At 39.6% G+C, this 27965-nt stretch overlaps 1 protein-coding gene across 1 annotated transcript; it reads right to left on the bottom strand.

Annotated features, from left to right (window-relative positions):
• Nucleotides 1–388: 388 nt before the first annotated feature.
• LOC311590900 (immunoglobulin alpha Fc receptor-like) lies at nt 389–17419 on the bottom strand (the record flags this gene model as incomplete). The annotated part of the gene is given in 5 exon segments (XM_084770195.1): nt 389–1247; nt 3735–3801; nt 3805–4025; nt 12203–12238; nt 17278–17419. Coding segments are annotated over 5 exon segments (657 nt in total). The 3' UTR covers nt 389–1056.
• Between the last annotated feature and the right edge of the window lie 10546 nt (nt 17420–27965).

Below are 27965 nucleotides of genomic sequence, written 5' to 3'. Positions count from 1 at the left end.
TTGTGTATGCCTTTAATCCTAGAACTTGGGAGGCAGAGGCTCATGGATCTTTAGGTTCAAGGCCAACCTAGTCTACAGAGATAGAGAGAGTTATAGGACAGCCAAACCTACAAAGAGAAACTCTTTATTGAAAAACCAAAAAAAAAAAAAGGAAAATCATAATTATAATAACTTTTCTTGGTTTGCTTTCTACATCTGATCTAAAACACCATGAACAAAACAGCTTGGGGGAAGAAAATGTTTATTTCGTTTACAGGTTACAGTGTCTTAGCACGGGAAGCCAAAGTAGGAACTGAAGGCATAAACGGAATCAGAATCTTTAAAAGAATACAGATTACTGGATTGTTCTTTATGGCTTGCTCAGTTTGCTTTGTATAAAAGACTCAGAAATGAGACCTCCCACACCAATCCTTAATTAAGAAAATGCCCCACAGACTTGTCTACTACAGGGCAATCTGATTGAGACATTTTCTCAATTGAGTTCTCTTCTTCCTTGATGACTTTATCTTTTTCCAAGTTGACAAAAACTACCCAAGGGAAGATGGAAATGACGTAATTGTATTATAATCTCACAAATAAAAGAAAATGTATTTAAAAAAATACTATCCACTGTACTAACTGGTAGATAAGAAATAGCATCAGATCCACCTAGGATTGATTCATCTGATGACTCTGTGTAATGATTAATTTTTTTTGTCATTTGACCAAAAGAAAGGCCAAGCTGATTCTGGCTCATGTTTTCAGAGGGAGTATTCTACTATGCCAGGAAGGCACGCAACAGCAGCGGCTCCATGGGAGTGTATGGTGGCAGACAGCTAGATAGGAACCTGAGGGGGAGTGTAACCTTCAAAGAGTAGCCTTCAGTGGCTGGCATAAATCAAACACTGATAATTTTACACATCTCCACAAACAACGCCCCCTACTGGGGAGTGAGTATTCAAACACATGAGCCTGTGGTGGACACTTCATGCTCAAACTTTATAGTCTGCATGGATCCAAGCTTTTAATGGCTCATCCTGCTTTGCAAGATTCGTACCAACCTGCTGCTGCTGGTATTTATGCACAGCCACTAGTTCTGACACCTTGTTTGCTCCATCTCTCTGCACGCAATTCCTGGCAGCCTTCCTTGTGTGATATCCTGTGGCTGTGCCAATCTTCAGCTAGTATCACTAAGGGTGTCACAAGGTCCAGCCCTGCCATACCCATGTAGATTGAATTCTCCATCACATACTCTTGCTTCTTGGATTCTAGAGACATAAATGAACAAGATGGGTGATTGTTAGCCATGACCCATGGCTACTTCTCTGGTGTAGGGACTCATTCTTATATCCACTTGCTAAAACATGGCCCTAGTTCTTTTTTAATGAGCTCATACATTCACAGACGTCACACTTCTAGGCTGTGTGGTTCAGAGGGAGGCTACAAGTGAGAAATTGTGGTTCCTTAAAAACTGGGTCATTATGGGGAAGTTGTACTTTGTCTTTCTCACCTCGCTCACTTGGTGGTTTCATTGACCACCTAACTAATTCTTCAACACCTCCCTGTGTCAGAGGTTCTACTTTTTTCCCTTCATGATTTCTTCACCCTATATGGCAATTTATATTCCTCTCTATTGTGGCAAAATATTCACCTTGTTGCTGCTTGGTATACACACCTCCGCAAATAGCACCCCCTGCTGGGGAGTGAGTATTCAAGCTCATGAGCCTGTAGTGGTCACTATACACTCAAATCTTCCAGTCTGCAGTTGGATCCAAGCAAGATTTCAGAGAAAAACAATCTCCACTTAAAAATTACTCTTGCTGTGATGAGGATCGAACCCATTGCCTTAAGCATGCTAGGCAGGTGCTCTGTCACTCAACTTCATTCTAATTTATCCCCAATTATGATACGACATTTTATAGACAATGATGCTTAGTAAGCTACTTTTTAATTTTTTCATGTGTTAGATAGTCTTTATTTTTATAACCCTATGTTTTCCAAGGATGTAATATAATAATCTTACAATATTTAGAAAAATTCAACATTCAATAATATTCTCTTGTTAAGAGAGGATTTGCATAACATGCACAAGTGTGTGAGACTCTATCTCAGAAAAAAATATTGATTCTATTTCACAGTCTATATTTTGAAAAATAATTTCCCCCTTTTGTTCTTTTATCATTATTATGAACATGTGTTTTCAAATTTAGTTTGGTTGAGTTCATTAGTCCTTTTCTTTAGGCAAAACAAGTCCTATGTCTTGTTTTAGAAACTATTTCCTATGTCAGGGTCAGGATAATTCTTTTCTGTGGTCTTCTACAGGCTATCTTTTAAAAATATTTTATTAATTTATTCATATTACATTTCAATTGATATCCCTTGTATCCTCCCATTCCTCCATCCCTCTTGCTTTCCCCCTACTCCCCTCCCTTATGACTGTGACTGAGGGGGACCTCCTCCCCCTGTATATGCTCATAGGGTATCAAGTCTCTTGGTGTCCTGCTATCCTTCCTCTGAGTGTCACCAGGCCTCCCTTTCCAGGGGATGTGGTCAAATATGGGGCATCAGAGTTCATGTGAAAGTCAGTCCTCACTCAAGTGTGGAGAATGTCCCTACAAGCTATCTTTTACAGTTAGGTCTCTAATCCATCATTGGTTTAATTGTACCTCGATTCTCCTGTATGGAAATCCAGGTGTCTCTATGCCACTAATTGAAAAGACATGTCTAGTTGTACAGTATTGCAATCCACAGATACTACAAGGCGTATAGCTCATAGCAGGACAAGAGTGGTGACAGTTTAAAAAAAATGGGCATGAGAGACTGAATGTGGTCACCCTACTCAGAAACCAGCTACTGGTTTTCTCTGTCAGAAGTCACACCTTTCCTCCCCCTCCTTCAAGAACAGTGTTACATGTAAACAACACATAATAAGTGAGTCTCATTATTGTTCTAAAATTCTCTCCTTGTCAACCACTCACACTGAATTCTGAAAGTCAGTTTAAACATTGCTGTTACTAATTTACTATGTTACTAAGATTACAAATAAAAATGATATACTACAGTAGACTGTTTTTGGATCTGCTTTCTTAATATGGATCCCCAATAAGCTTGTCTGAAACTGGGCCTTTTCTTTATGAATAGACTGGGAATCTGGAGGGATGGTGCAGTGGTTAAAATTATTTTTTTTGCTCTTGCAGTGGTCCTGAGTTCATTTCCCAGAACCCACAATGGATGGTTTGGAATCACCTGTAAATCCAGCTCTATGTAATCCATCACCCCTTTTTGGCCCCCACCAACACTGCATGTGCACACACACACACATACCCACACATATGAGACATGAGAGAGAGAGAGAGAGAGAGAGACAGAGACAGAGAGAGACTGACACACACACACACACACACACACACACACACACAGAGAGAGAGAGAGACAGACAGACAGACAGACAGACAGGCAGGCAGGCAGGCAGAGGCAGAGAGACAGAAAGATAGATAGAGACAGACAGAGGTAGAGACAGAGAGTAAGGGGAGGGCGAGAATAAATCTTTAAAAATAGATCACAGATTTCTGAAGGTTTCACCCTGGAAGACCTGAAAATACGTGAAAGCGTGGAGTAAGAAACCCCTTTCTATTCATGCTTCTCAGGAGAATGAGTCTTTATTGCCTTACTCATCTATCTCAAGACACTTCTTTACACGTTCACCTAGAGACAGCCTTGTTGGGGAACGAAGATCTGGGCTATGATATAGCTACCTGTGACAATGAGCTCCAGGGCATCACTGGGGGATGACCACACACAGGGGCTGCGGCTGTGCCAGCCTTAGCACCTGTAGTCCCCAGAGAAGTTAGAGTTCACAGGACCAAGCTTGAAGTTGCCTTGATACTCCTCGTGTTGGTGCCGCGGTAGGGAAGCTTCTCTCCCTCCTTGGCCAGTGGAAAATCTGTTGAACAGGTTGTGGGCAGAACTACAGTTGAAGTAAATGATCTCTCCTGGTATCAGTACAAGTCTTTGATCTGTGGAGAGGACAGGTTTGTTGTAGAAGCCTAAAAGTGTATAGTGAGGTGTTAGCAAAATTTTGTCCTTTAAAAACATTTTTTAGGTGATGGAGCAATGAGCCAGGAGTTAAATGCATTGGCTCCTGTTCAGAGTCATAACTGTTTGCTCCCCCAGTTCCAGGGGATTTGGTCCTCTTTTTTGGATTCCAAGAGCACTACATTCACATGGTGCACAGACATACATGCAAACAAAAATCCACACACTGAAAATAATTACAAAAACCAGTTGACGGTGTTAGAGAGATGGCTCAGCAGTTAAGAGCAATGGCTGCTCTTTCAGAGGTCTTGAGTTTCATTCCAAGGACCCACCTGGTGGCTCACAACCATGTATAAGTAGTCCTATTGGATCTGATGCCCTCTTTTAGACATTCATTCAGACCAAACAACCATATTCATAAATAAATAAGTAAATATTTTAACAAGAAATATATTCAGTTAAGTAAGTTGACTAAAAGAAGTTCTCCTTGGCTAAAAAGTTATTTGCAGTCAGGTATTCTGTTTTGTGAATGTAATCTCAGCGCTTGGATGGTGAGGCAGGAAAGTCATGAGTTAAGGTTAGCATGGGATATACAGAGAGACTGTCTCACAAGTAGAAAACTTATTGAATCAACCTAAAATTCTGTCTGTGGCATGCAGTGCACAACAGGGCTGTTTCCAACAATGAACATGAAATTATGTCATTGTTAGGAAAATGAATAAAAACGGGGATTGTTGAATTATGTAAATTCAATCAGACTCAGAAAAAAGTTATATTTTCTCATATTTGTGGCTCATAGACTTTTACGTAGATACATAAATGAGTGTATGACTGCATGAAAAGAAATAGAAGTAATGCTAAACAAAAGAAAAAAACCCCAACAACAACAAAAACAATATGGGGATTGAATCTAGAGCCTTATGTATAATATGTGAACACTGAGCTACTTTTTATGTATTGATTATTTAGGTTTTGTGACAGGTGGGCTTTGGATTTATGATCCTTATGTCTCAGCTTCTTGAGTGCTGAGATTACTGATGTGTACCAATGAACCAAGCATCTCTTTATCTCCCTCTTCTCCCCTCCCCTCCCCTCTCCTTTCCTTTTCCCATTCCCCTACACTCCTCTCCTTTTCACTCCCTTCTTCCTACCCTCTCCCTCCCTTCCTTTGCACCATCTCTCTTTCAACACAAGCGCTCATGTTGCCTGGGCTGACCTCAATCTCATTATGCATCCATGGATGGCCTAGAACTTCTTCTATTCCTGCGTCCACCTCTGGGATTATAGGATTACTAGTGTGCGCCATCACAGCTGGCTCATTTTTTAAACTAAAAAGGCTTTGTGTATTTATCATGTATACCATAATGTTTGATATGTGTATACATTGTACAATGGCTAGTTGGAGTGAATTAGCATATTTATCACTTCACACACTTATTTTTTTTTGTTGTTGTTGCAAGAACAGTTGGAGTACAACACACATTGTCTCTGGTCTTCTTGTAATGACCCATTTCCCAGTGTAGTCACAAGAAAAGTGTCAGGCAACTACTAAAAGTGGGAAGTCCTTGAAAATACTTGCCCGTAATCTTCAAAACTGTCAAGGTGATCAGAAACCAAGAGAAACTATGACAGCTGAGAGAGGACTAAATGCAATGTGAGATCTTGGAAGGTGTTTTTGAGTAGATAAAGGGCATTATAGAACAACTATGGAGCTCTAAATACGCTTTATACATCACCTAAGAAGGATGTATTGATATTCACTCATTTATTCTTGGTCCCTACTTGACTACCTCCCTTTGATGGGGAGACCTGGTGACACTCAGAGGAAGAGTAAGCAGGCTACCAGGAAGAGACCTGATAGGCTGTGATCTTATAGTGGGGGATAAGGTCCCTTTCTGTCACAGACCTAGGGGAGGGGAATAGAATGAGAGAGAGAGAGAGGGAGGGGGACCTTGAAGATACAAGTGATGGGGTAACAATTGAGATGTCATCTGAATGAATTATTTAGATAGAAATTAAAAAGGAGCTATACTGGTGTTGAATGTTTGCATTAGAGAGACTGCACACTGGGGACATAAAAATGATTTTAAACATATCAGTTTTTAAAAAATGAACTAAAATATATTGTAAATATATAGTAGGTAAGGAGAATTTGGGAAGAAGTGGGGGAGGGAAAATATAATAAAATATACTATATAACAATTTAAATAAAAATTAGAAAAATATGAACATCATTGACCGCAGAGGTTCATGGCTGCCAAAGATGCAAAAGATAATGATGGTTGTGAGTCAAGACACAAAGAAGACATTTATTCTAACCCTGTCTAAGACTTAGGGAACAGTGGAAGGGAAGTATATGAGACAGAAGACAGGGTGGGGGTTACTAAATGTCTAGACTTCATGGAGCCATCACAATTATTAATGTCCAGCAACTGTATTTCCTGCACTGGGCCCACATGAGAGCATTGCTGTCAATAATAGGTCAAGAATTGGTGCTGGCAGCCTGGGGGATGAGGGAATAATCAGGGAGTCCTGTTCTTTATGATGGAACTATTGGCTATTGAGAGACTCTGGGTGAGGGGGAATCATTGCTCTTTAGTTGTGTACCTACTGCTGAACTCTCCAAGGCTCCAGAAGATACCTCCAAACCTTTACTAATAGGAATGTTCCTGGTTGATCACAGTAGGTCATGAAACAAAATGAATAGTAGCTGTGTGCATCTATGCATTGTGTACACGTATGAAATTATCTACTAACAAATGTAATTAACAACAACAACACAACAACACAAATTAAGTTCTGCTAAAATTAAGATAAAATACATGCAGAAGACCAGGCTCGTAAGATTTCTCCTTACCTGTCACCACCAGCTCCAGGATTTTACTCTGCTCTGACCAGCTACTCTTCTTCTTATATTGACATTGATAATATCCTGCCAGTGTTGCATTCATGTAATCGATAATGAATTCAGCCTCTTTCTGAAATCCTAGTTTCTTCACTATAACTGTGTGTGTGTGTGTGGATTTTTTCATCAGGGACAACTGGTAGAGGAAGGCTTTGGGTGCTCCATGGCACAGGATCCTCACTGACTGATTCCAGGGAACCATAGGATTTGCTAGAGTCGATATAGTAGAAATGGGAAATTCTGCAAGGAAACAGAGCCTAGACTCAGATGGCTTACAGAAACCACTTTTTTTTCTTTCTATGTTGAGAGACATGGGTTAAATTGCAAAGGATCTATATAACCATTTTATTTTAAGATAGTGTTTTGGGTGCCTGGAGTGATATATCAGTTGATAAAGTGCTTGACTTGAAAGAATGATGGCCTGACTTAGCTTCTCCAGAACCCACATAAATAACCAAGAGTATTGGTGTGCACTTATAACCCCACTGTAGAGGCATGGGCAAGCAGAGTTCTGGGCTTGCTAGCCACTCAGACTAGCCTAACCAGTGGCCTCCAAGCCAGTGAAACACCCTGATTCAATGAACACCAGTGAATACAGAGACTCATGGATGCCTGTGGTGCTGAGAACTTGTGAAGGCTTAGTGTTAAAGCCGCCCTAAAAGGGATATTTTTACCACCTTCTGTAAGTCTTGGGGAACACAATGCAAAGTGTGTGGGAAGAAAGCAAGAGGTGGAAGATGGGGAGAGGAGCTGTGAAATGTGATCTTACGGGGATGACATAGCCAATGCAAACATATTTCACAGCCGCAGCATCAGCAGCTACCAGCAATGAGCCTGCATAAGAATAGGTTCATCAATAACTAATGATAGATGGGAGAGGAACCCACACGGCTTCCCAATGCCTTGCTGAATTATTGATTATTGATGGGCTCTGAAGAAGGGATAGGCATTATCTTCAGTTGTGTACTCACTAAGGAGTCCACCAGGATCCAGAGGGTAGCGCCATACCCATGGTTAAACAGATGGCCGTGGTTGAACTCAGTGGGTCATAAAACAAAACAAAACAAAACAAAACAAAACAAACAAACCAAAACAAAATGGCATGAACATGGGAAAGAGACTTGTAGGACAAGGCAGGTTTTGGAGGGAGGTAACAGAAGGTGTAGGGCGTGTCAGGAATAAGAATTCACTATATGCATGTTTGAAATTGTCAAAGAAAACTTTAATTAAGGACCCCCCCAAAAAACCCCTAACAAAGTGGACATCACCAGAAGGCAAACAACAGCAAGTGTGTCCTGTGTGCCTGCTCACCTATACATACATGAATACTCTTTCAAAGAAAATGGTTGTATTGGTGTATATTTAATATATTGAATTACATATGTATTATATAGAATACATGTAATATTAAATATATTATACACACATGTGTCTGACAGAGCTACGATGAGTTCTGTGGGACAGGGCCAAGCAACCTGGAGCTGGAAATGGGCAGATTCTGGTACAGAATCCAGGATCCCACAGAGAGTCAGAACATGTTGGTTATCTCCCTGGTTTTCCTTAGCACTGTTAGCCTTGAGCAAGTGATTTTTTTTTTTTGCATCTTGAAGACTTCACTATCATTCTATGATGTAGACAAAGGGGCACTGAAAACCCTCGGGTTCCCTTCATCTAGATACATCTGCTCTGTGGATGCAGCTCAGTTGGTGGAACGCTCCCTAAGATTTGGTCCTCAGTGTCACAAAGCCAAAACAAAACAAAACTGTGCATACTGTACGCTCACTGTCATATGTGGATAAAATCTTTTTCAATTTCAAATACGGACATACTGATTTTGGCCATTTTCACCATTCCTCATTTGCGTCTCTCATGCTGTTGCTCTGTCCCCGAAACTACTATTCTCACGAAGCCCCTTCTATTGTGATGTCTTCTTTTGACCTCGTAATTTTCACCACAGTTTTTAGAACATGTGTGGGAGTTTATGTAATGGACCGTGGGTAACCTAGCAGAGAATACACCACTGGAAAAAAAATGACATATTTTCTTCAGAAGCCATTTACTGCTAATAGACACACAATGAGTGCCAAGGGCCACCCTGTTAAGGGAGCTCACTGGGCATGTGGGCTGTCTAGGAGGTGATCTGGTGTTTGCAAGGTCTTGCACCATGATGCACCCCCAAACTGCTTCCAGCCTCTGACATGCTGTCAAGAGCCATTGATTCGTGGAAGTCCAGTAGGCATGAGAGATCTCTGGAGGTGATCCGATATTTGCGAGGTCTGTATTGTGATGTACCCCAGAATTGCTTCCAACCTCTGACTACCCTGTCAATTGTGCTTTGCTGCATCTCTCTAAAATCTGGCATTAAAGCTGGGCATGGTGGCACATGCCTTTAATCCCAGCACCCAGGGAGGCAGAGGCAGGTGGATCACTGTGAGTCTAAGGCCAGCTTGGTCTACAAAGTGAGTCCAGGACAGCCAAGATTACACACAGAAACCCTGTCTCGAAAAACCAAAAGTAAATACATTTGGCATTAGTGTGAACTGTTATTTTCTGGGTACTGACCAGCTCTGATTGAGCAAACTTCCTACAGGATCTTATTAAAGATGTACTTTTTGTTATTCAGATGAATTAATCCCTGATTATGGAATTCCTGATTAGATTAAAATAGTTTTAAAAGTTAAAGTTAGTTTATGGCTGCAATAAATACCTTTGTGGACCTCCAGATGCCTCACTATGGATAGCCTACTAGCAGATTTGTGGCTTCAGATAAGCTCCCACTGCAGATGGCACCACAAATCCTGGTATTTTCACCATAAATATGGGCAAGTTTTAAAAACTTCTCATGACCTAAGTGGAATGAAGCTATCTAGACTTGCCTAAATTTACTCTGTTTCTTAGAATGAAATACAGATAAAAATTATTGTCCTGGGCTCATAATGAACTAAGAGATAGGTGGATAATGTATAGTGAGGTCTGTTCTATTTGATAAGTTGTATACTATTGTAAGTTTCAGACCTTATTAACCTCAGACCCTGTCAACCTTTGTCATTCTGAATTCACTATGAACTTATGTAATGGACACATAGATAAGAAATGTTTAGCTTTAAAACTTGTAACCTGTTATATTTTAGAATTCATCTGTTTTTGTGATTAATTGTACTCTTTTGATCATGAGGTAATTCCCTTTTCTCAGAAGTATAAGTACAGTCTTCTACAATAAATGCAGCTGGAAAACTGGGAAGCTTAACTTCAGTTGAAGTTAAGATGCCTGGCTTCATCCACCTCTTCTCTTGATCTTTTCTCTTGAATGTATGTGCTGAAAATTGGGAAACCTGACTTCAGTTGAAGTCAAGATGCCTAATTCCATCTACCTTTTCTCTTGAATGTATGTGTGTGAGCGGCTTATCTTCTGTTTCTCTCTTATTTCTTACTTTGCCGTAGATTTGCAAATAAGTTAGTAGACTCAGGGCTTTTTACCCAGCCTAAGTTTTCACCAGCTTATTGGAGATCTCTGCAAAGAGACCTATCTACAGATCAAAGAGCCTCCTTTTATGACCCTGGTGCAGTTTCTAGCCAGAAGCTGCTTTCACAGCGTCAGCCAGAGGAAACCTGTGGTCAATTTGAGTTCTCCTCACTGCCACAGGATAGCCAGTCCCTAGAGAAGAAACCTTGGGCTCTTTTTCCCTTTCCCTCCTTTCTCTTTCAGTCCTGATCGGTTGCCTGAGCCGTCATCTCTGGCCACTCAAGAGATGAAGCAAACTGGAAGGGCATCTGCATCCAGCACCAGAGACCCCGCCCTGGACATCTCCAGAGCACCAGCCGGGCATTAGCAAATGAGGTTTTATGATTACCTTTAAGGTTTCATATACTTAAAACAGCTGAATGATTTTATTCCTGATCTTAATAGTCACTCAATCATTTAGAAGATACTGATGGAGTACTGAATCTCATTTTGCCCTGCAGGTAAAAGGTTAAATAAATAATCATTGACTCTGATAATAAAAGTTGACCTGAATGTAAAACAGTGGTTACTAGAGACTTGGAAGTATAAGGGAGTGGGGGCAGGTACCAGTGGATGTTGAAAAATGGGCGCATTTAGATAAATGCTAATTCTCTTCAGCACAGACAGATGATTGCAGTTTTCAGTTTATTTGATGAATAAGCAAGTGAGAGGAACTTGAAGGCTCTAAAGAGAATGTAATACTAGTGTAAGAGGCAAACATAGATATTTGAGGTTGTCCTCTGATCTCTGCATTCATGCTATGATATTTTCATATATGAGATAGAAATATTAATTAATATGGCTTGATTTGTACATGAGGTATGAATACCTTGGTGTGTTACATCACATTGTGCCTTGCAAATGTGTGCAGTTAAGGTTCCAAGTACACATGGTGTGGCTCTATCACCAACAGTGTACAGCTATAGAAAAGGCGGTCAAGTAACTGGTGTTTAAATTCAGAAATGAAGGTGGAGGAGCTGCCAAGGTTGTGTGCATGGGTGGGTATGGGACACTACAAATACAAGGGTCCATACAAGGAAAGAATTAGTGCTGATAAGTAGGAAAGGTGAAAGATAAGCTCAACGAAGGTGGAGTAGATACAAGTCGGGAAGGCAAAGTGGAAGGGAGCTTAAAACATTGTGGGGCTCACCTAAGGCAGATTGGAGGAGCTATAAGAGCTCCTCCTAAAATTGTATACCTAAAATTGTACCATGGACACACAGAGAACTCGGGACTATTGTCTTTAGAAGGATATTGGAGAGATAAGACATGAGCAGGTGAGGAATCCAGGAGGACAATACAGGAGTTAGAGTGACAAAGTACAAAGAACTTAACATGATTACTGTTCCATTTAGTTTAAGTTGGTGCTTTCCTTAGTACTACTTAGGGATCAACACTATGGTACAGTACATGGGTGTACAATAGGCCTGGATTAGACTGACTTCCTCTAAACAGGTGGTGTAAATAAACTTGGTTTTGGAGAAAAAAGGAATTCATACTCAGAAGGGTGTTAGGCAAAGACACCTCATGACTTCCTCTATGAATATTGAGATAAACATAAGTCTTTGTTAGACATGCAATTAGCAGAGACCAAGGCTGTAGCTCCAGAAAGTTCTGGGGTCTCCAGTGTGAGGTAGCACAGTGAATAATACAGACTACATTAGAACAAGGACTAGAAAGGGAATTCACCTGGGATTAAGACTATATTCCCATCACTCTATTCTATAGTGCTGTGAGTACTGTCTAATGTGGGGCAAAGGATGGGACATAGGGGTACTTACCTTCTTGTGTCCAAATTGTCTGACCCAGGCAGACCACTGGAAGAGAACCATTGGTGAAAATTTAACTCTACAATATCCAACCTCTGGTACAGATTCCCCCTTCATAATGATTTATAAAGTAAATTTATGTATCTATGTTTCTATGCATCTTTGTATGTATGTATTATGTATGTATTATGTATGTATGTATCTATCTGTTTATCTACCATCTATCACCTATTACATTTTTAGTAATTTTTAGTAATCTGTCACCCATTATTTGTCTCATATGTATGTATGTATGTATGTATGATAATTCAATCTATCCATATTAATTGATCATCTTTTATCTATTATTCACAGTCTACCATTAAATCTTCCAGTCAGTTCCAATCATTTGTATATTGCCTACCTTTACTTTATAGACCATCTACTTTTGTCTGTGTATCATTTCTTTCATTTATCTTTAGCTTTTGCATGAATGTCTTTATATCTAAAAGAATATTTTTTCCCCAAAATAACCACAGCTTTGAATGTCACTCTTAAAATCTGAGACATTTAGTCTCCCCTCTCATAGATTCCAGCAGTCACCATGAAACCCTTAATAGTATGTCACAGGTTGACTAGGGACAATCAAGCTCCGTGGCTCAAATTCTTACAGAGCAATAATGAGGTGAGACTATCCTTGGCAGCCACTAAAATAACCTAGTCTTTGTGTTAAGAGAGGATCTAGTTTTTTTGGGAGCCTTGTCTTTCTTGCTAACCCACTTTAATTCTAGGACTCACCTAGACACAGGAAGGTGGTATGGCCTCAGACCAGTTATTTTCATGTCTGTGTGCACTCACCGATGACAGGTGCTAGTGGACAGTAAGACAAACAGGATATGTGAGGTATGGGCTCCTGGCTACAAGATTTCTACCTCTTTTGTTCCATAGACGAAAGGAAGCTTCCTTTTGAAACACTTAGTTCTCAGTTGCTCTTGGTTGGACCCCTAGAAGAGACCAAGAATCCTTTATGTTTACATTTCTCACATGAAAGGAGGTTTTCCCTCAAAGAATGTCTAGTGGTGTTCATATTCCTGTCTCTCTTTTTCTTCTCTTTAGTTCATTTATTCTCTAATATATTACAACCAGACCACAGTTTCCTCTCCCTTCCTCTGTCCCCCATCTTCTTCATCCCCCCTATCTCTCTTATCCTCATCCAGTCCTCCTTTGTGTTCCAACAGAAAAAAGATAGACCTCCTATGGATATCAACTAAACATGACATATAGGGTTGCAATAAGACTAGGTACCTATCTCATATGAAGGCTGAACAAGGCAACCAAGTAGGAGAACGAGGGTCACTAAAGCAGATAAAAGCGAGAACCAGCCCCCATCCCCTATGTTAGGAGTCCCACAAAACACCAAGCTATACAACTGTAACATATATTCAGAGGGCCTGGGTGAGTCCCATGCAAGTTCCCTGGTTGTCGATTCAGTCTCTGTGAGCCCCTGTGAGTTCAGATTTCTTGTTCCTATAGGTTTTATTGTGGCATTCTTGAACCCTCTGGCTCCTCAAATCCTTCCTCCCCTCTTACACAGGATTCTACAAACTCCACTAATGTTTAGCTGTCACCTTCTGCATCTGTTTTCAACAGTTTCTCAATGAAGCCTCCCTGATGACAGTTGGGTTAGGTACCAATCTATGAGTATAGCAGAATATCATTAAGAATCATTCCATAAGCCAGGTATAGTGGCACATGCCTGTAATCTCAGCACTCAGGGAGGTAGAGGCAGGTGAATCTCTGCGAGTTCAACGACAGCATGATCTACAAAGTGAGTCCAAAATAGCCAAGCCTACACAGAGAAACGCTGTCTTGAAACCCCTCTCCCCAATAAAAGAATAATTTAATTTACTTTTTTTTTTGCCATTTGTATTCATTTGTATCATAGGTCTCTGGGGGAATCTAACCTCTGGTTTTCGGTCCTCCAGGCATTGTTAGGAGTGATCCCCCCTCTCTCTCATAGAATGAATGGGTCTCAACCTACAACAGTCATTGGTGATCCACTCCCACAATTTCTGTGTCATCTTTACCCCAGCATAACATGCTGGTAGGACAAATTGTAGGTCATGGGTTTTGTGGCTGGGTTGGTGGCTCAACCCCTCCACTGGAAGCCTGGTTATAGGATATAGGCTATTCAGGTTCTCCATCCCCCATTACTAGGAATCTTTGCTAGAGTCACTCGAATAGATTACTGGGAGTTTCCATTGTCCTAGTTTCTACCTTGTTCCAAGTCCCCACCCCTAATTCCAGTTGTCTCTCCCAGTAACCTCTCCCTTCATCCTTTCTCCATAATATCCCTTCTGTTACTATCCCCACCTGACTCACATCCCCATCACAATATTTTTTTCTATTTCCCAGGGAGATTCATGCCTCTCCTTGATTACTTCTTATAACTTAGCCTCTCAGGTTTTGTGGATGGTAGCATGGTAATAATACACACCTCTATTTTTCAATGTTAAATTTCTTTTTATTTTTCCTGGAAAGGCTTATTATGAATCCTAGAACTCACTTATGAGGTATACACTGGACTCAAACTGAATACTTTCTCTCTCTGCCTGCTAAATGCTGGAAATACAATGTGTATTACTACGCTTATTTTTATTTCTATTTTTAAGGGATTAAAAGTTAATTTGGCTAATAGTTCCATCATTGTTTGGGAGTTACAGAGACAGTCACTTCAGAAAGAGTACTGGTCATGCTGCGTCCATAGTTAAAAAGAAAATATTAATGTATGCATGCTTATGCTCTGATAGAATTATTCACCGCTAAATAGTTCTGGATATTCTGCCTAGGGAATTGTATCATTACATAAATTGACAGAGAGACAAAGATGCACCTCACAGTGCAGGCATAAAAATGCTAAAGAGAACATATGGGGGAGTGTAATAGTTGGTTTGATGTCAACTTGACACAAGCTGTAGTCATTTTGCAAAAGAGACTCTCAACTGAGAAAATGCATCCACATGACTAGCCTATAGGCAAGTCTGTTGGGCTTTTTCTTAATTCTTGATTGATGTGGAAGGCCTAGGCCACTGTGAGGGATGCCACTCTAGAGCAGATCATCCTAATTTGTATAAGAAAGCAGCCTGAACAAGTCATGAGTAACAAGTAATCCAGTATATGGTGACTCTCGTGATGTCTGTTACAGTCCTGCCTGTAGGTTCCTGCTTTGGCTTCCCTCAAAGGGCTGTGATCTGGAATATGTAAAATATTTGAGCAAAAGAAAACCTTTTCCCACAAGTGTCTTTTTGCCATGGGTATTTATCACAGCAATAGGAACTATATCAGATCTCTAGTGTCTACATATATTTTGTGACTCTTTCTGGGGATATATGAGCAAATATCTGTTAGTCCCAGATAGGGCACCAATGACACATCAAATAAATAATCCTGCCAGCTCTATTTTTACTGAACTAAAGAGTTTATTAGTATTAGTTACAAGATAATGGTTGGTTGGGCAATTATTGGACCATAGATGACTCAAAGGTGGCTACAACCTCAAATGCCCACACTAGCATGGATTATGATTCATGAAAGATGCACTGCTGCAGCTCCCTGTATGATCTGTGGGCAACCTGGTTAACTGGAGCATCTCTTCTCTTCAGCTGTTGTTATTGCTCACAGAGGCCCTTGGGAAGGGCCCTTGTCAATCTTGTTGGTTTCATGATCTTCCCGAGAGCTGTGAATTTTTTAAATTCCTGAGTATTTTTTTAACATTTTAAAAAATTTTTACTAAATTTTTATTTTATTATGTTTCTTTTTAACATATACATCGATATTATTACACATGAATAAAATAAGATACATATGGCAGGAAGAACCACAAGATAATCAGGAATGTTACATTTATAGTGATTTGGCTATGTGTATTTGGCAAACTTGAAGCAAACATCTTTCCTATCTTGTTGGGTCTAAATTTCTGAATGAAGGTCAAGATCTATCATATCTCACGTCTATTAACTTAAAACATCTATCTTGATCTAAAATATCTTAGCCCCTAACTTCCTAAGCTTAATTGTAAGACTAAACTATCTAGTCTTCAACCGCATCAGAGAAAAGAGAAGGAATAAAACTTAAATACCTGAGTGAACTAGAAGTGCAGGTTAGTAGCTTCCAAAATGAAAAAAATGACTGAGACACTTTACTGCCTGAACAGTGACCCAACATTCTCTATACCGTTGGAGCGTCATCTTCAGCCTTCTAGCCCAGTGTATCTGAGAGACATATCTGCGAGGCAGGAACTATTGAGGCCTTGTTTACCCTGTCTTGGCAGAGTTTGGCTGCCAAATCTGCCTGCATCTAAGCTTGCCCCCTTTTAGGGAGAATTCTGTTTGTGGCAGAAACGAGGGCATTTTGCTCAGTGGCTGGTTTGCTATATTTGAAGCCAAGTCCATAAGAGGATTCTTTGATGCTCATCATCTTCTTTAGAGGCTGGCTTGGTGTGGTCAGGCGTTAACTTGTCTTTATGACTCTCAGTGCTACATCTGGAGTCCAGCAGCAAATCTCAGCATTTGATCACTTTTCCTTGGTGGTGAGGCCCAGTGGGCACACAGAGGAAGGTAAAGCAGGCTAATCAGATGAAACCTGGTATGGTGGGGGAAGAGGTCCTCTTCCATCAGAGGTCTAGGGGAGAGAAGGAGGGAGGGTGGGACTGGGAAGATAAGAGGGAGGGGATAACAACCAGGATGTAATATGAATAAATCATGATAAATAAAAAATAAAAAAATAAAAAATGGGGTACAGATCTAAACAGAGAATTCTCAATAGAGAAATTTCAAATGGACAAACTGCAGTTAAGGAAATATTCAACTACCAGCAACGGAGGAGTGCTACTCTTGCCCCATCACATCCTTGTCAGCATGAGCTGTCACTTGTGTTTGACCTTAGCCATCCTGAACTTGTAATAGAGAAGTTCAGATCCATTTTGATTTGCATTTCTCTAATGGCTAAGGATTTGATCTACCTTAAGATGTAGCTATTTTGGTTTTAAGACCAGACTTTAACCTGTGTCCTGTCCTCTGCGCCCTTCATTCTCCACCCTACAGCTGTACCTGCATTCTCAGAGGCCTGCTTGCACTGGGGACAACCAGGTGAGACCCCATCCCTCTCAATTTCCTGCCTGCTTGGTGTTGTGTCCACCCCTGCTACAAGTTCAGTTGCAGTGAGATGTGCCCTGTCCCCGTCACACCCCATTGAAGCCCATAGGTCTGTCTACAATCATTGAGGCCTGATGGCACCAAGGACAACCAGATGAGACTACTCCCACCAATACTCTTCCTGCTGAGTTTCCTGTGGCAAGCTCAGAAGCAGTGAGCTATGCCCTATTTCATGTGAACCCCTTCTTCTGGCCCAGAGCTCTGCCTGTATTCATGGAAGACAGACAGTGCCAAGAACAACCAGTTTTAGTGCCTCCCTACAAGCCCCTACATGGTGGTTCTACATAAAGCACACCCAACAGTGGCTTACTGCACCCATTTCAATCTTTTCCTTTTTCAAGCCCACAACTCTACTTGCTTCTTAGAAGCCTGCATCAGGGACAACCAGATAGCTAAGGGCCAGAAATAGAGCACAATAATCAAGAGCCGGGAAAATATGTCACTATCAGAGTCTAGCTATCCTACCACAGCAAGTCCTGACTATCCTAACATTATTTAATTACAATAAAATGCCCTTAAACCCAATCTTATAAAGATGATAGAGGCCATTAAAGAAAAAAAAATAAATTCCTTAAAGAAATACAATCAAACAGGTGAAGAAACTGAATAAAACTGTTTAAGATGTGAAAAATGAAACTAGAAGCAATAAAGAAAACACAAATTGAGGGAATCCTGGAGATGGAAAACCTAGGACAGATGAAAGAATCACTAAAAAAATTCATGATATGGAAGAGAGTTGCAGGCATAGATGATATGAAAGGAGAAATTGATGAATTAGTCAATGTTAAGTCTAAAATGTTTCTGACAGAAAACACCCAGGAAATCTGGGACACTATTAAAATACCAAACCTAGGAATAATAGGAGTAGAAGAAGGAGAAGATTCCCAAATCCAAGGTCCAGAAATATCCTGAAAACATCACTGGGAAAACTTCCCCAACCTAAAGAAGTTTATAGAACACTAAATAGATTGGACCAGAAAAAATAATATACAGAACAAAGAAAGAATATTAAAAGCTGCAAGGTAAAAAAGGCCCAGTAACATATAAAGGTTAACTTATCAGAATTACACCCAACTTCTCAACAGATATTCTAAAAGCCAGAAGGGCCTTGCCCAATGTCTTGCATACCCTAAGAAACTGCAGATGCCACCACAGCCTAGTATACCAAGGAAAACTTTCACCTACCACAGATGGAAAAAACAAGATATTCTATGACAAAACCAAATTTAAACAATATCTATGCACAGAGCCGTACAGAAGATACTGGAAGGAAAACTCCAACCAATTGAGGTTAGTTACACTCAAGAAAACACAGGAAATAAATAACTCCATCGTAGCAAAACCAAAGGAAGAGAAACACACAAAACCACAACAGCCACCAACATTAAAATGACAGGAAAATTGGCTGGATACAAAATTAACTCAAAAAAGTCAGCACTCTTCCTAAACACAAATGACAAGCATGTGGAGGAAGAAATTAGGAAAACCACACCCTTCTTGTTAGCCACAGCAATATAAAATATTTAGGAGTTACTCTAACCAAGCAAGTGAAGGACTTGTTTGAAAAAATTTTCAAAACTCTGAAGAAAGAGAGATTGAAGATGACATGAAAAGATGGAACGATCTTCCTTGCTCATGGATCAGGAAAATTAACTTAGTAAAAATGGCTATCTTACCAAAAGCAATCTACAGATTCAATGCAACCCCTATCAAAATACCTACACAATTTTTAAAGATATTGAAAGTTCAATTTTGAACCTCATATGGAAAAACAAAAAACCCAGAATTGCTAAAACAATCTTGTACAATAAAAGGTGCTCTGGAGGAATCTCCATACCTGATCTCAAGCTGTACTATAAAGCAACAGTAATTAAAACAGTGTGGTACTGGCACAGCAACAGGCTGGTTGATCAGTGGAATAGAATAGAACACCCAGATATGAATCCACACACATATGGTCCCTTGATTTTTGACAAAGAAGCCAAATCTATTCAATGGAAAAACAATAGCATCTTCAACAAATGGTGCTGGTCTAACTGGATGTCTATGTGTAAAAAAATGCAATTGGACCCATATTTGTCAACATGCACAAAACTCAAATCCAAGTGGATCAAAGACCTCAACATAAAAAGAGAGACACTAAGTCAGTTAGAAGAAAAAGTGGGAAAAGCCTGGGACACATTAGCACAGGAGACAACTTCCTGAACAGAACACCAACAGCCCAGGCCTTAATGTCAACAATTAATAAATGGGACCTCATGAGGCTGAGAAGCTTCTGTAAGGCAGGAGACACTGTCAACAGAACAAAGTGACAGCCTACAGACTGGGAAAAGATCTTCACCAACCCTACATCTGACAAAGTCTAATATCCAAAATATATAAAAAACTCAAGAAATTAAACATCACCAAACCAAATAACCCAAATGAGAAATGGGGCTTGGAACTAAACAGAGAATTCTCAACAAAGGAATATCAAATGGTTGAGAAACACTTAAAGAAATGCTCAACCTCCTTAGTCACCAGGGAAATGCAAATCAAAACAACTCTGAGATTCCATCTTACACCCATCAGAATGGCTAAGATCAAAAATTCAAGTGACACCACATCCTGGTGAGGATGTGGAGCGAGAGGAACACTCCTTCATTGCTGGTGGGAATGCAAACTAGTACAGCCACTTTGGAAGCCTATCTGGTGCTATCTCAAAAAACTGGGAATAGGGCTTCCTCAAGACCCAGCTATTCCACTCTTTGGAATATACCCAGAAGATGCTCCAGCACACAACAAGAAAATTTGCTCAACCATGTTCATAGCAGCCTTATTCATAATAGCCAGAACATGGAAACAGCCTAAGTGTCCATCAGTAGAAGAATGGATAAAGACATTGTGGTACATTTACACTATGGAATACTATTCAGCTATTAAAAACAAGGAATTCCTGAAAGTTGTGGACAAATGGATTGAACTAGAACTGATCATACTGAGTGAGTTAACCCAGAAGCAGAAAGAGTCAAATGGTTTATACTCACTTATATCTGCACACTAGCCCAAGGGGCATGTGCCATGAAAGTCTTCACCTACTATGAAACTGGGACAGAGGGGAGGACATCCTATTGGGACTCTAGGTGAGAGAAGCATGGAAGAATGGCAAAATAGAAGCATCCAGAGGGTCCTAGAAACCTACAAGGAGAACATTATGATGGGCAGATCTGGGCCCTGGGGTCCTGCTCAAACTATGGCACCAGCCAAGGACAATACATTCAGAAAACTTCAAACCCCTACCCAGATCTAGCCAATGGACAGGACATTCTCCACAGTGGAGTGGAGAGTGGGGACTGACTTTCACAGGAACTCTGGTGCCCCATATTTGACCACATCCCCTGGATGGGGAGGCCTGGTGGCACTTAGAGGAAGGATAGCAGGCTACTAAGAAGAGACTTGATACCCTAAGATCATACAGAGGAGGAGGAGGTCCCCCTTAGTCACAGTGATAGGGAAAGGGAGTAAGGGGAAAATGGGATGGAGGGAGGAATGGGAGGATACAAGGGATGGGCTAACAATTTAGATGTAATATGAATAAATTAATAAAATATATTAAAAATAAAACTACCATATATGTGTGATAATATAAATATATATTTATAAAACAACAACAACAACAACAACAACAACAAAAACCAAACCAACCAAACCAAACCAAAACAAAAACTACCTCCACAGAATTAGAAGTTTTATTTTAAATTAGCAGGTGGAGGGATGGCTCAGCAATTGAGAGCACTGACTGGTCTTCCAAAGGACCCGGGTTCAATTCCTCAGTCACAGTGAGAGGGAAAGGAAGTAAGGGGAAAATGGGAGGGAGGGAGAGAGGAATGGGAGAATATAAGGGATGGCATAACAATTTAGATGTAACATGAATAAATTAATAAAATATATATTTAAAAAATAATGTAACTGGATAAACTCATGAGACTTGTTTCTCTATATTTTAGGTGCTGGTAAATGGTAGTTCTGTATTTGTTTTTCTGCTAGTGTCATTTTTAATTTTAAATATCATTTTGTGATAATCTAGAATCACTTTAAAAAACCCTGAAAGCGTGTTGTGGGAATTAGACAGAACTGGCCTATGGACATGTTTGGGGATAAATATTCTAGTTTAGATTAATTGGTATGAGGAGTCACATCCACTATTTAGAGCGTGGTGCCATTGCCTAAGCAAGTCATCCTGAACTATGTTATAGTGAAGCTGATCCTTGATATCTTCTTTTCAACTATGGGTGCAATGTGATCAAATGTCTGTCTGTAGTTAATCTTTCTTTGATTCACCCACAACGATATACCTGTGAGTCAAATAAACCTTTTTCTCCCTTAACAATAAAAATGCTTAAAGACAAGTGTGGTTGTGCACACCTCTATTTTCAGCACTTGGCTGGCTGAAGAAGAAACCCAGTTTGAGTCCAGTCTGTGCTTCATAAGTGAGGTGTGAGGTAAACTGGGCTGCATAATAAACCCTGCCAGGAAAAACTAAAATAAAATTCAAGGTGAAAAGAGAAACAGGAATGTGAGCACCACTAGACATTCTCTGAGGAAAACCTTCCTTTCATGTTTCAAATATACAAAGTTTTCTTTGTCTCTTCTAAGACTTCACTCAAAAGCATAGAGAACTAAGTGTGTTTTTTTAAAAGAAACATTTGCTTTTGCTTTTGCAATTACAGATATAGAGATGTGTGGTCAGAAATTCAGACCTCACATTTCCATTGGGTCCTTTTCTATCATAAATATCTGCTGTTGTGAACACACATGATCAGGAAACTAACTAAACGGAACATATATCAACATTATGTCCCCACAGGACACCAACTTCCTGTGTTTTTGTAAGTTGTGAAATGAAATGGGGTTAGCAAGTATGACAAGTCTGCCCCCAAAGCAAGGCCCTCTTTTAACGTGGAGACTAGCTAATTTTAGTGACAGCCATGTATAATCTAATCTCCCTAGCATTCTGATGAGTTGGCTATACCTGAATCTTGAGTGTGGTGTTTGCTTACATCTATTCAACCCAAGACATGCTACCTAAATTTCATGGTGACTTTGGGATTCTGGAATAGAAGACTGAGGGACTGAAAACATAACAGGGACCCTCAAGACTTCCTTATTTTGAGAAAATGTCTTTTTTTTTAGGATAAATTATTATTATTATTATTATTATTATTATTATTATTATTAATTATTATTATTCCTTTTTAAATTAATTTATTCTTGTTACATCTCAATGGTTATCCCATCCCTTGTATCCTCCCATTCCTCCCTCCCTCCCATTTTCCCCTTATTCCCCTCCCCTATGACTGTTCCTGAGGGGGACTTCCTTCCCCTGTATATGCTCATAGGGTATCAAGTCTCTTCTTGGTAGCCTGCTGTCCTTCCTCTGAGTGCCACCAGGCCTCCCCATTCAGGGGACATGGTAAAATGTGAGGCACCAGAGTACTTGAGAAAGTCATACCCCACTCTCCACTCTACTGTGGAGAATGTTCTGACCATTGGCTAGTCTTACAGATACATATATATATATATATATATATATATATATATATATATATATGTATAAAGGAAATGACAGGCAGACATATAGAGACACAGACAAATATACATGATAGATAGAATAAAGATAGGTGACAACTAGATGGCTGAAAGATAGATTAATAAAACACAAGTATGTAGGTGATGATAGGTTAGTTGAGTTAATGAAATGTGGAGGACATAAAAACAATGATTAATTGATAGATAATAACTATAAGTGTGTGATAGATGAGTGATATCTAAATAGATAATAGAGAATTAGATAAATGATAGTTAGACAGAGAGACAGATAGATGACAATAAGGTACAAAAATACAGAACAAAACAAAAACAAAAAACAAGCCCTGGAATCCAAGAACACATCAAAAAATCATCCACTATGATCATGTAGTCTCAATCTGAAGAAGCAGAGATACTTTTACATATCTATAATATGTGATTCCCAATATAATGGACCAGGAAAGCCATATGGTCAAACGTTAGTTGCAGAAGAGGCCTGTGGGAAAAACCCAATGCCATTTCACAATAAAAGTCCTGGAGAGTTTGGGGCCACAAGAGAAGTACATATACATTAAAGGGCATTTTGGTGCAAGCCAAAGGACAATGCCAATTTAAATGGAGAGAAATGCAAAGCAATTTTAATAAATTCAGGGAAAAAAGGCAAACACAGCCTTTCTTCATAGCAATTCAATGTAGTACGTAAGGTCTTAGCTAGAGCACTAAGACAAATGAAGGAGATGAAAGCGATAAAAGTTGCAGGGAGAATTAAATGCTTCTTCATTTGTAGATGATAGGTTAAGATACATAAGTGACCTGAAAAATTACACAGGGAAATTGCTACACCTTTTAAACTCTTTCTGCAAAGTAGATGGATAAAAAATTAACTTACAAAAATCTGGAGCCCACTTATAAACAAAGTACACATGGACTGAGAAAGAAATAATGGAAACAACACCTTTCAGAGTAGCCTCAAGTAATATAAAGTATCTTTGAGCATCTCTAAGCAAGAAAGTGAAAGGCTCATATGATAAAACCTTCTTTGAAGAAGAAATTGAAGATATTTGAAAAGATGGAATGACATGCCATGATTGTGGATCAGTAAGATTCACAGTAAAAATGAACATCTTACCAAAAGCAGGATCCTAGAAATGCAATGCAATACCCACACAAATTCCATCACAATATAAACAGATATTAAAAAAAAACACACACAATTTCTTCTTGGACCCAGATGTAAGTGCAACACTTTTTTCTTTTTCATAAAAATAAAGAAAAGAAAAAACTCAAGATTCTATTAATCTCAGAGAAACAACATTAGAAAAATAGAAACCTGTAAAAAAATACAGAGTGGGTGATTTTGTGGTTCCCAGCTCTAGCTGATCCATCTACAACACAACTCCTGCACTCAAGAGTCAATCTAATCACGCAGAAAGGAGAAAATAGATTGTAAGAGCCAGAGGAACAGCAAGTTTGCCATTAGATTGCATCTCCTAAGAATGTGGTCAGCACGAAAATTATACACATAAAAATCATATTATACAAATTAGTCACATTGTACTTATGGTCAGCACTAAAATTATACATGTAAAAATCATATTATACAAATGAGTCACAATGTACTTATATGTTTAGGAATATATGTAGATGCATAAACATGTGTAAAGATAAAGATGAACTTGAAAGCCAGTCCACAAACAGAATAAAATATTTTCATGAAAATATTTAAAACCCAAAGAGCAGAGCAATAACATTAAAACAAAATGCCAGCAGCCTCCAATAGGAACTTGAAAGGGGCTCTTCTACCAAGTAGCTCTGTTGCAAGAGGCAACATTTGACACTTTGGTTTTTTAAAATGTTTTATTAATTTATTCTTGTTACATCTCAATGGTTATCCCATCCCTTGTATCCTCCCATTCTTCCCTCCCTCCCATTTTCCTCTTATTCGCCTCCCCTATGACTGTTCCTGAGGAGGATTTCCTCCCCCTGTATATGCTCATAGGGTATCAAGTCTCTTCTTGGTAACCTGCTGTCCTTCCTCTGAGTGCCACCAGGTCTTCCCCTCCAGGGGACATGGTCAAATATGAGGCACCAGAGTACGTGAGAAAGTCATATCCCACTCTCCACTCAACTGTGGAGAATGTTCTGGCCATTGGCTAGATCTGGGTAGGGGTTTAAAGTTTACCGCCTGTATTGCCCTTGGCTGGTGCCTTAGTTTGAGCGGGACCCCTGTGCCCAAATCTGCCTATCATAATGTTCTACTTGTAGGTTTCTTGGACCCTCTGGATCCTGATTTCTTTTAGGCCTGGTCTCCAAAAGGCTAGGTCACATGAACAAAGATTGCCGAAGTGTTTTGTTAATTTTATTGTATTATAATCTGTTCAGATTATGTCTCAATTGTTAACTCCTCACTTGTATCTTCCCATCCCCACCCTCCCTTCTTCCCCTCCCCCAGACCGCTGACAGAACGAGGCCTCCTCCCCCACCATATGACCACAGTCCTTCAGGCCTCATCAGGATAGCCTGCTTCCCTTTCCTCTGTGTGCCCACCGGACCTCCTTACCAAAATAAAGTGATCAAATTGGGGAGGGGTATAGGGCAACATAGTTTATGTTAGAGGCAGTCCTAACTTTCCTCACAATGAGCTGTTTATTGCCTAGGTCTGAACAGGGAGGTCTAGGTTACAGCATACATTGTCCTTGGTTGGTGCAACAGTTTATGCAGTTCCCCTGGTTCCATATCTACCAGCTTTGATGGTCTCCTTGTGGGGCTCTTGAACCCTCTGTGTCCTTCCACACCTCACTATTCCATGCCTGTCTCTCAGTTCTCCACCTAAAGTCCAGTAGGGAGTCCCAGTATTTGTTTCTGATCCTCCACTGGGTGGAGTCTTTCAGAGGACATGTGGATGTCCATATGTAGAAAAATGCAAATAGATCCATATTTATCACTGTGCACAAAACTAAACTCTAAGTGGATGAAAGACCTCAACATAAAACCAGACACACTAAATCTGTTAGAAGAAAAAGTGGGGAAGAACCTGGAACACATTGGCACAGGAGACAACTTCTTGAACAGAGAACACCAATAGCTCAGGCTCTAAGATCAACAATTAATAAATGAGACCTCATGAAACTGAAAAGCTTCTGTAAGGCAAAGGGCACTATGAACCAGACAAAATGACAACCTACAGACTGGGAGAATATCTTCACCTACCCTACATCCAAGAAAGGGCTATTATCCAAAATATATAAAGAACTAGGGAAATTAGACAACACCAAATCAGATAATCCCATTAAAAATGAGATACAGAACTAAACATGGAACTCTCAATAGAGGATCATCGAAGGGTAGAGAAACAACTAAAGAAATGCTCAGTGTCCTTAGTTATCAGGGAAAAGCAAATCAAAATGGTTCTGAGATTCCATCAGAATGGCTAAGATAAAAAAACTCAATTGCTAACACATGCTGGTGAGGATGTGGAGAAGGTAGAACACTCTTCTATTGCTGGTGGGAGTGCTAACTTGTACAACCACTTTGGAAATGGATGTGGTACTTTCTCAGAAAATTGGTAATAGTGCTACCTCAAGACCCAGCCAAACCACTCCTGGCCATATACCTGAAAGGTGCTCCACCATACAACAAGGACATTTGCTCAACTATTTTATAGCAGCACCCTTGATGGTTCTTTATCTTTTGTTTTGTTTTTAACCTTATAAAACCTTATTTATATATTATGGCTTCCAGTTTTGTATTTCTATGGGATTCATGTGGGTGCAAATGTATGTGTCATTGTGTCTATATTTATTTCATGTGCTTTTCATTGTCTTTTTACTTCTCTCTATTTGTTTTCTCCTATTCTAATTGGTTTGATTTTGTTTTATCTTATTGTATTGTATTTTATTATTATCTCCTAAGACACCTGTTTTTTCTTCTAAGAAGATACAGGTAGACATGGGATCTGAATGGAAGGGTAGAAGAATTGGGAGGAGTTGGAGAAGGTACAACCGTAATTAAGCTATCTTGTATGAAGATACTATTTTAAATAAAATACAAATTTAGGAAAAAACCAAATGAACAAGCAAACAAAAACAGAGGAACAGTAAGTTTGCTGTGAAGTTGTATTTTATAGTAGTACGATCAGCACTAAAATTATATACATATAAATAATATTATACATATTAATCAGGTTGTATTATATCTTTAGGAATATATATGTATATATAAAATGTAACTAAAGATAAATATGAATTTGAGAGAAAACAGAAACTCTATATGGGACAGATTGAGAGGAGTAAAGGTATATACTCACTTATATCTGCATATTAGCCCAAGGGGCATGTCCTACGAAAGCCTTCACTTACCAGGAAACTGAGACAGAGGGGAGGACATTCTAGTGGGACTCTAGATGAGAGAATCATGGGAGAATGGCAAAGTAGAAGGATCCAGAGGGTCCTAGAAGCCTACAAGTAGAACATTATGATAGGCAGATTTGGGCCCAGGGATCCCGCTCAAACTAAGGCACCAGCCAAGGACAATACAGGTGGTAAACTTTAAACCCCTACCCAGATCTAGCCAATGGACAGAACACTCTCCACAGTAGAGTGGAGAGTGGGATATGACTTTCTCACATACTCTGGTGCCTCACCTTTGACCATGTCCCCTGGAGGGGAAGACCTGGTGGCACTCAGAGGAAGGACAGCAGGTTACCAAGAAGAGACTTGATATCCTATGAACATATACAGGGGGAGGTAATCCCCCTCAGGAACAGTCATAGGGGAGGGGAATAAGGGGAAAATGGGAGGGAGGGAAGAATGGGAGGATACAAGGAATGGGATAACCATTGAGATGTAACAAGAATAAATTAATAAAGGAGAAAAAAATAAAAAATAAATAAAAATAAATAAATAGTTGACCAAATCAAATAAAAAAAGGTAAGGAGGTATGGTATAGTTATAATTTGTTTGAAAACATTTATTATTACAAAATTTAACTTTAAAAATGTAGAGTTACATATATAT

This window comes from Acomys minous (genome assembly GCF_964271855.1).
Source record: "Acomys minous genome assembly, chromosome: 20".
NCBI classification, from domain to species: domain Eukaryota; kingdom Metazoa; phylum Chordata; class Mammalia; order Rodentia; family Muridae; genus Acomys; species Acomys minous.
Note: the sequence above shows the minus strand (reverse complement) of the source record. Positions and strands in the feature narration are given on the sequence as shown.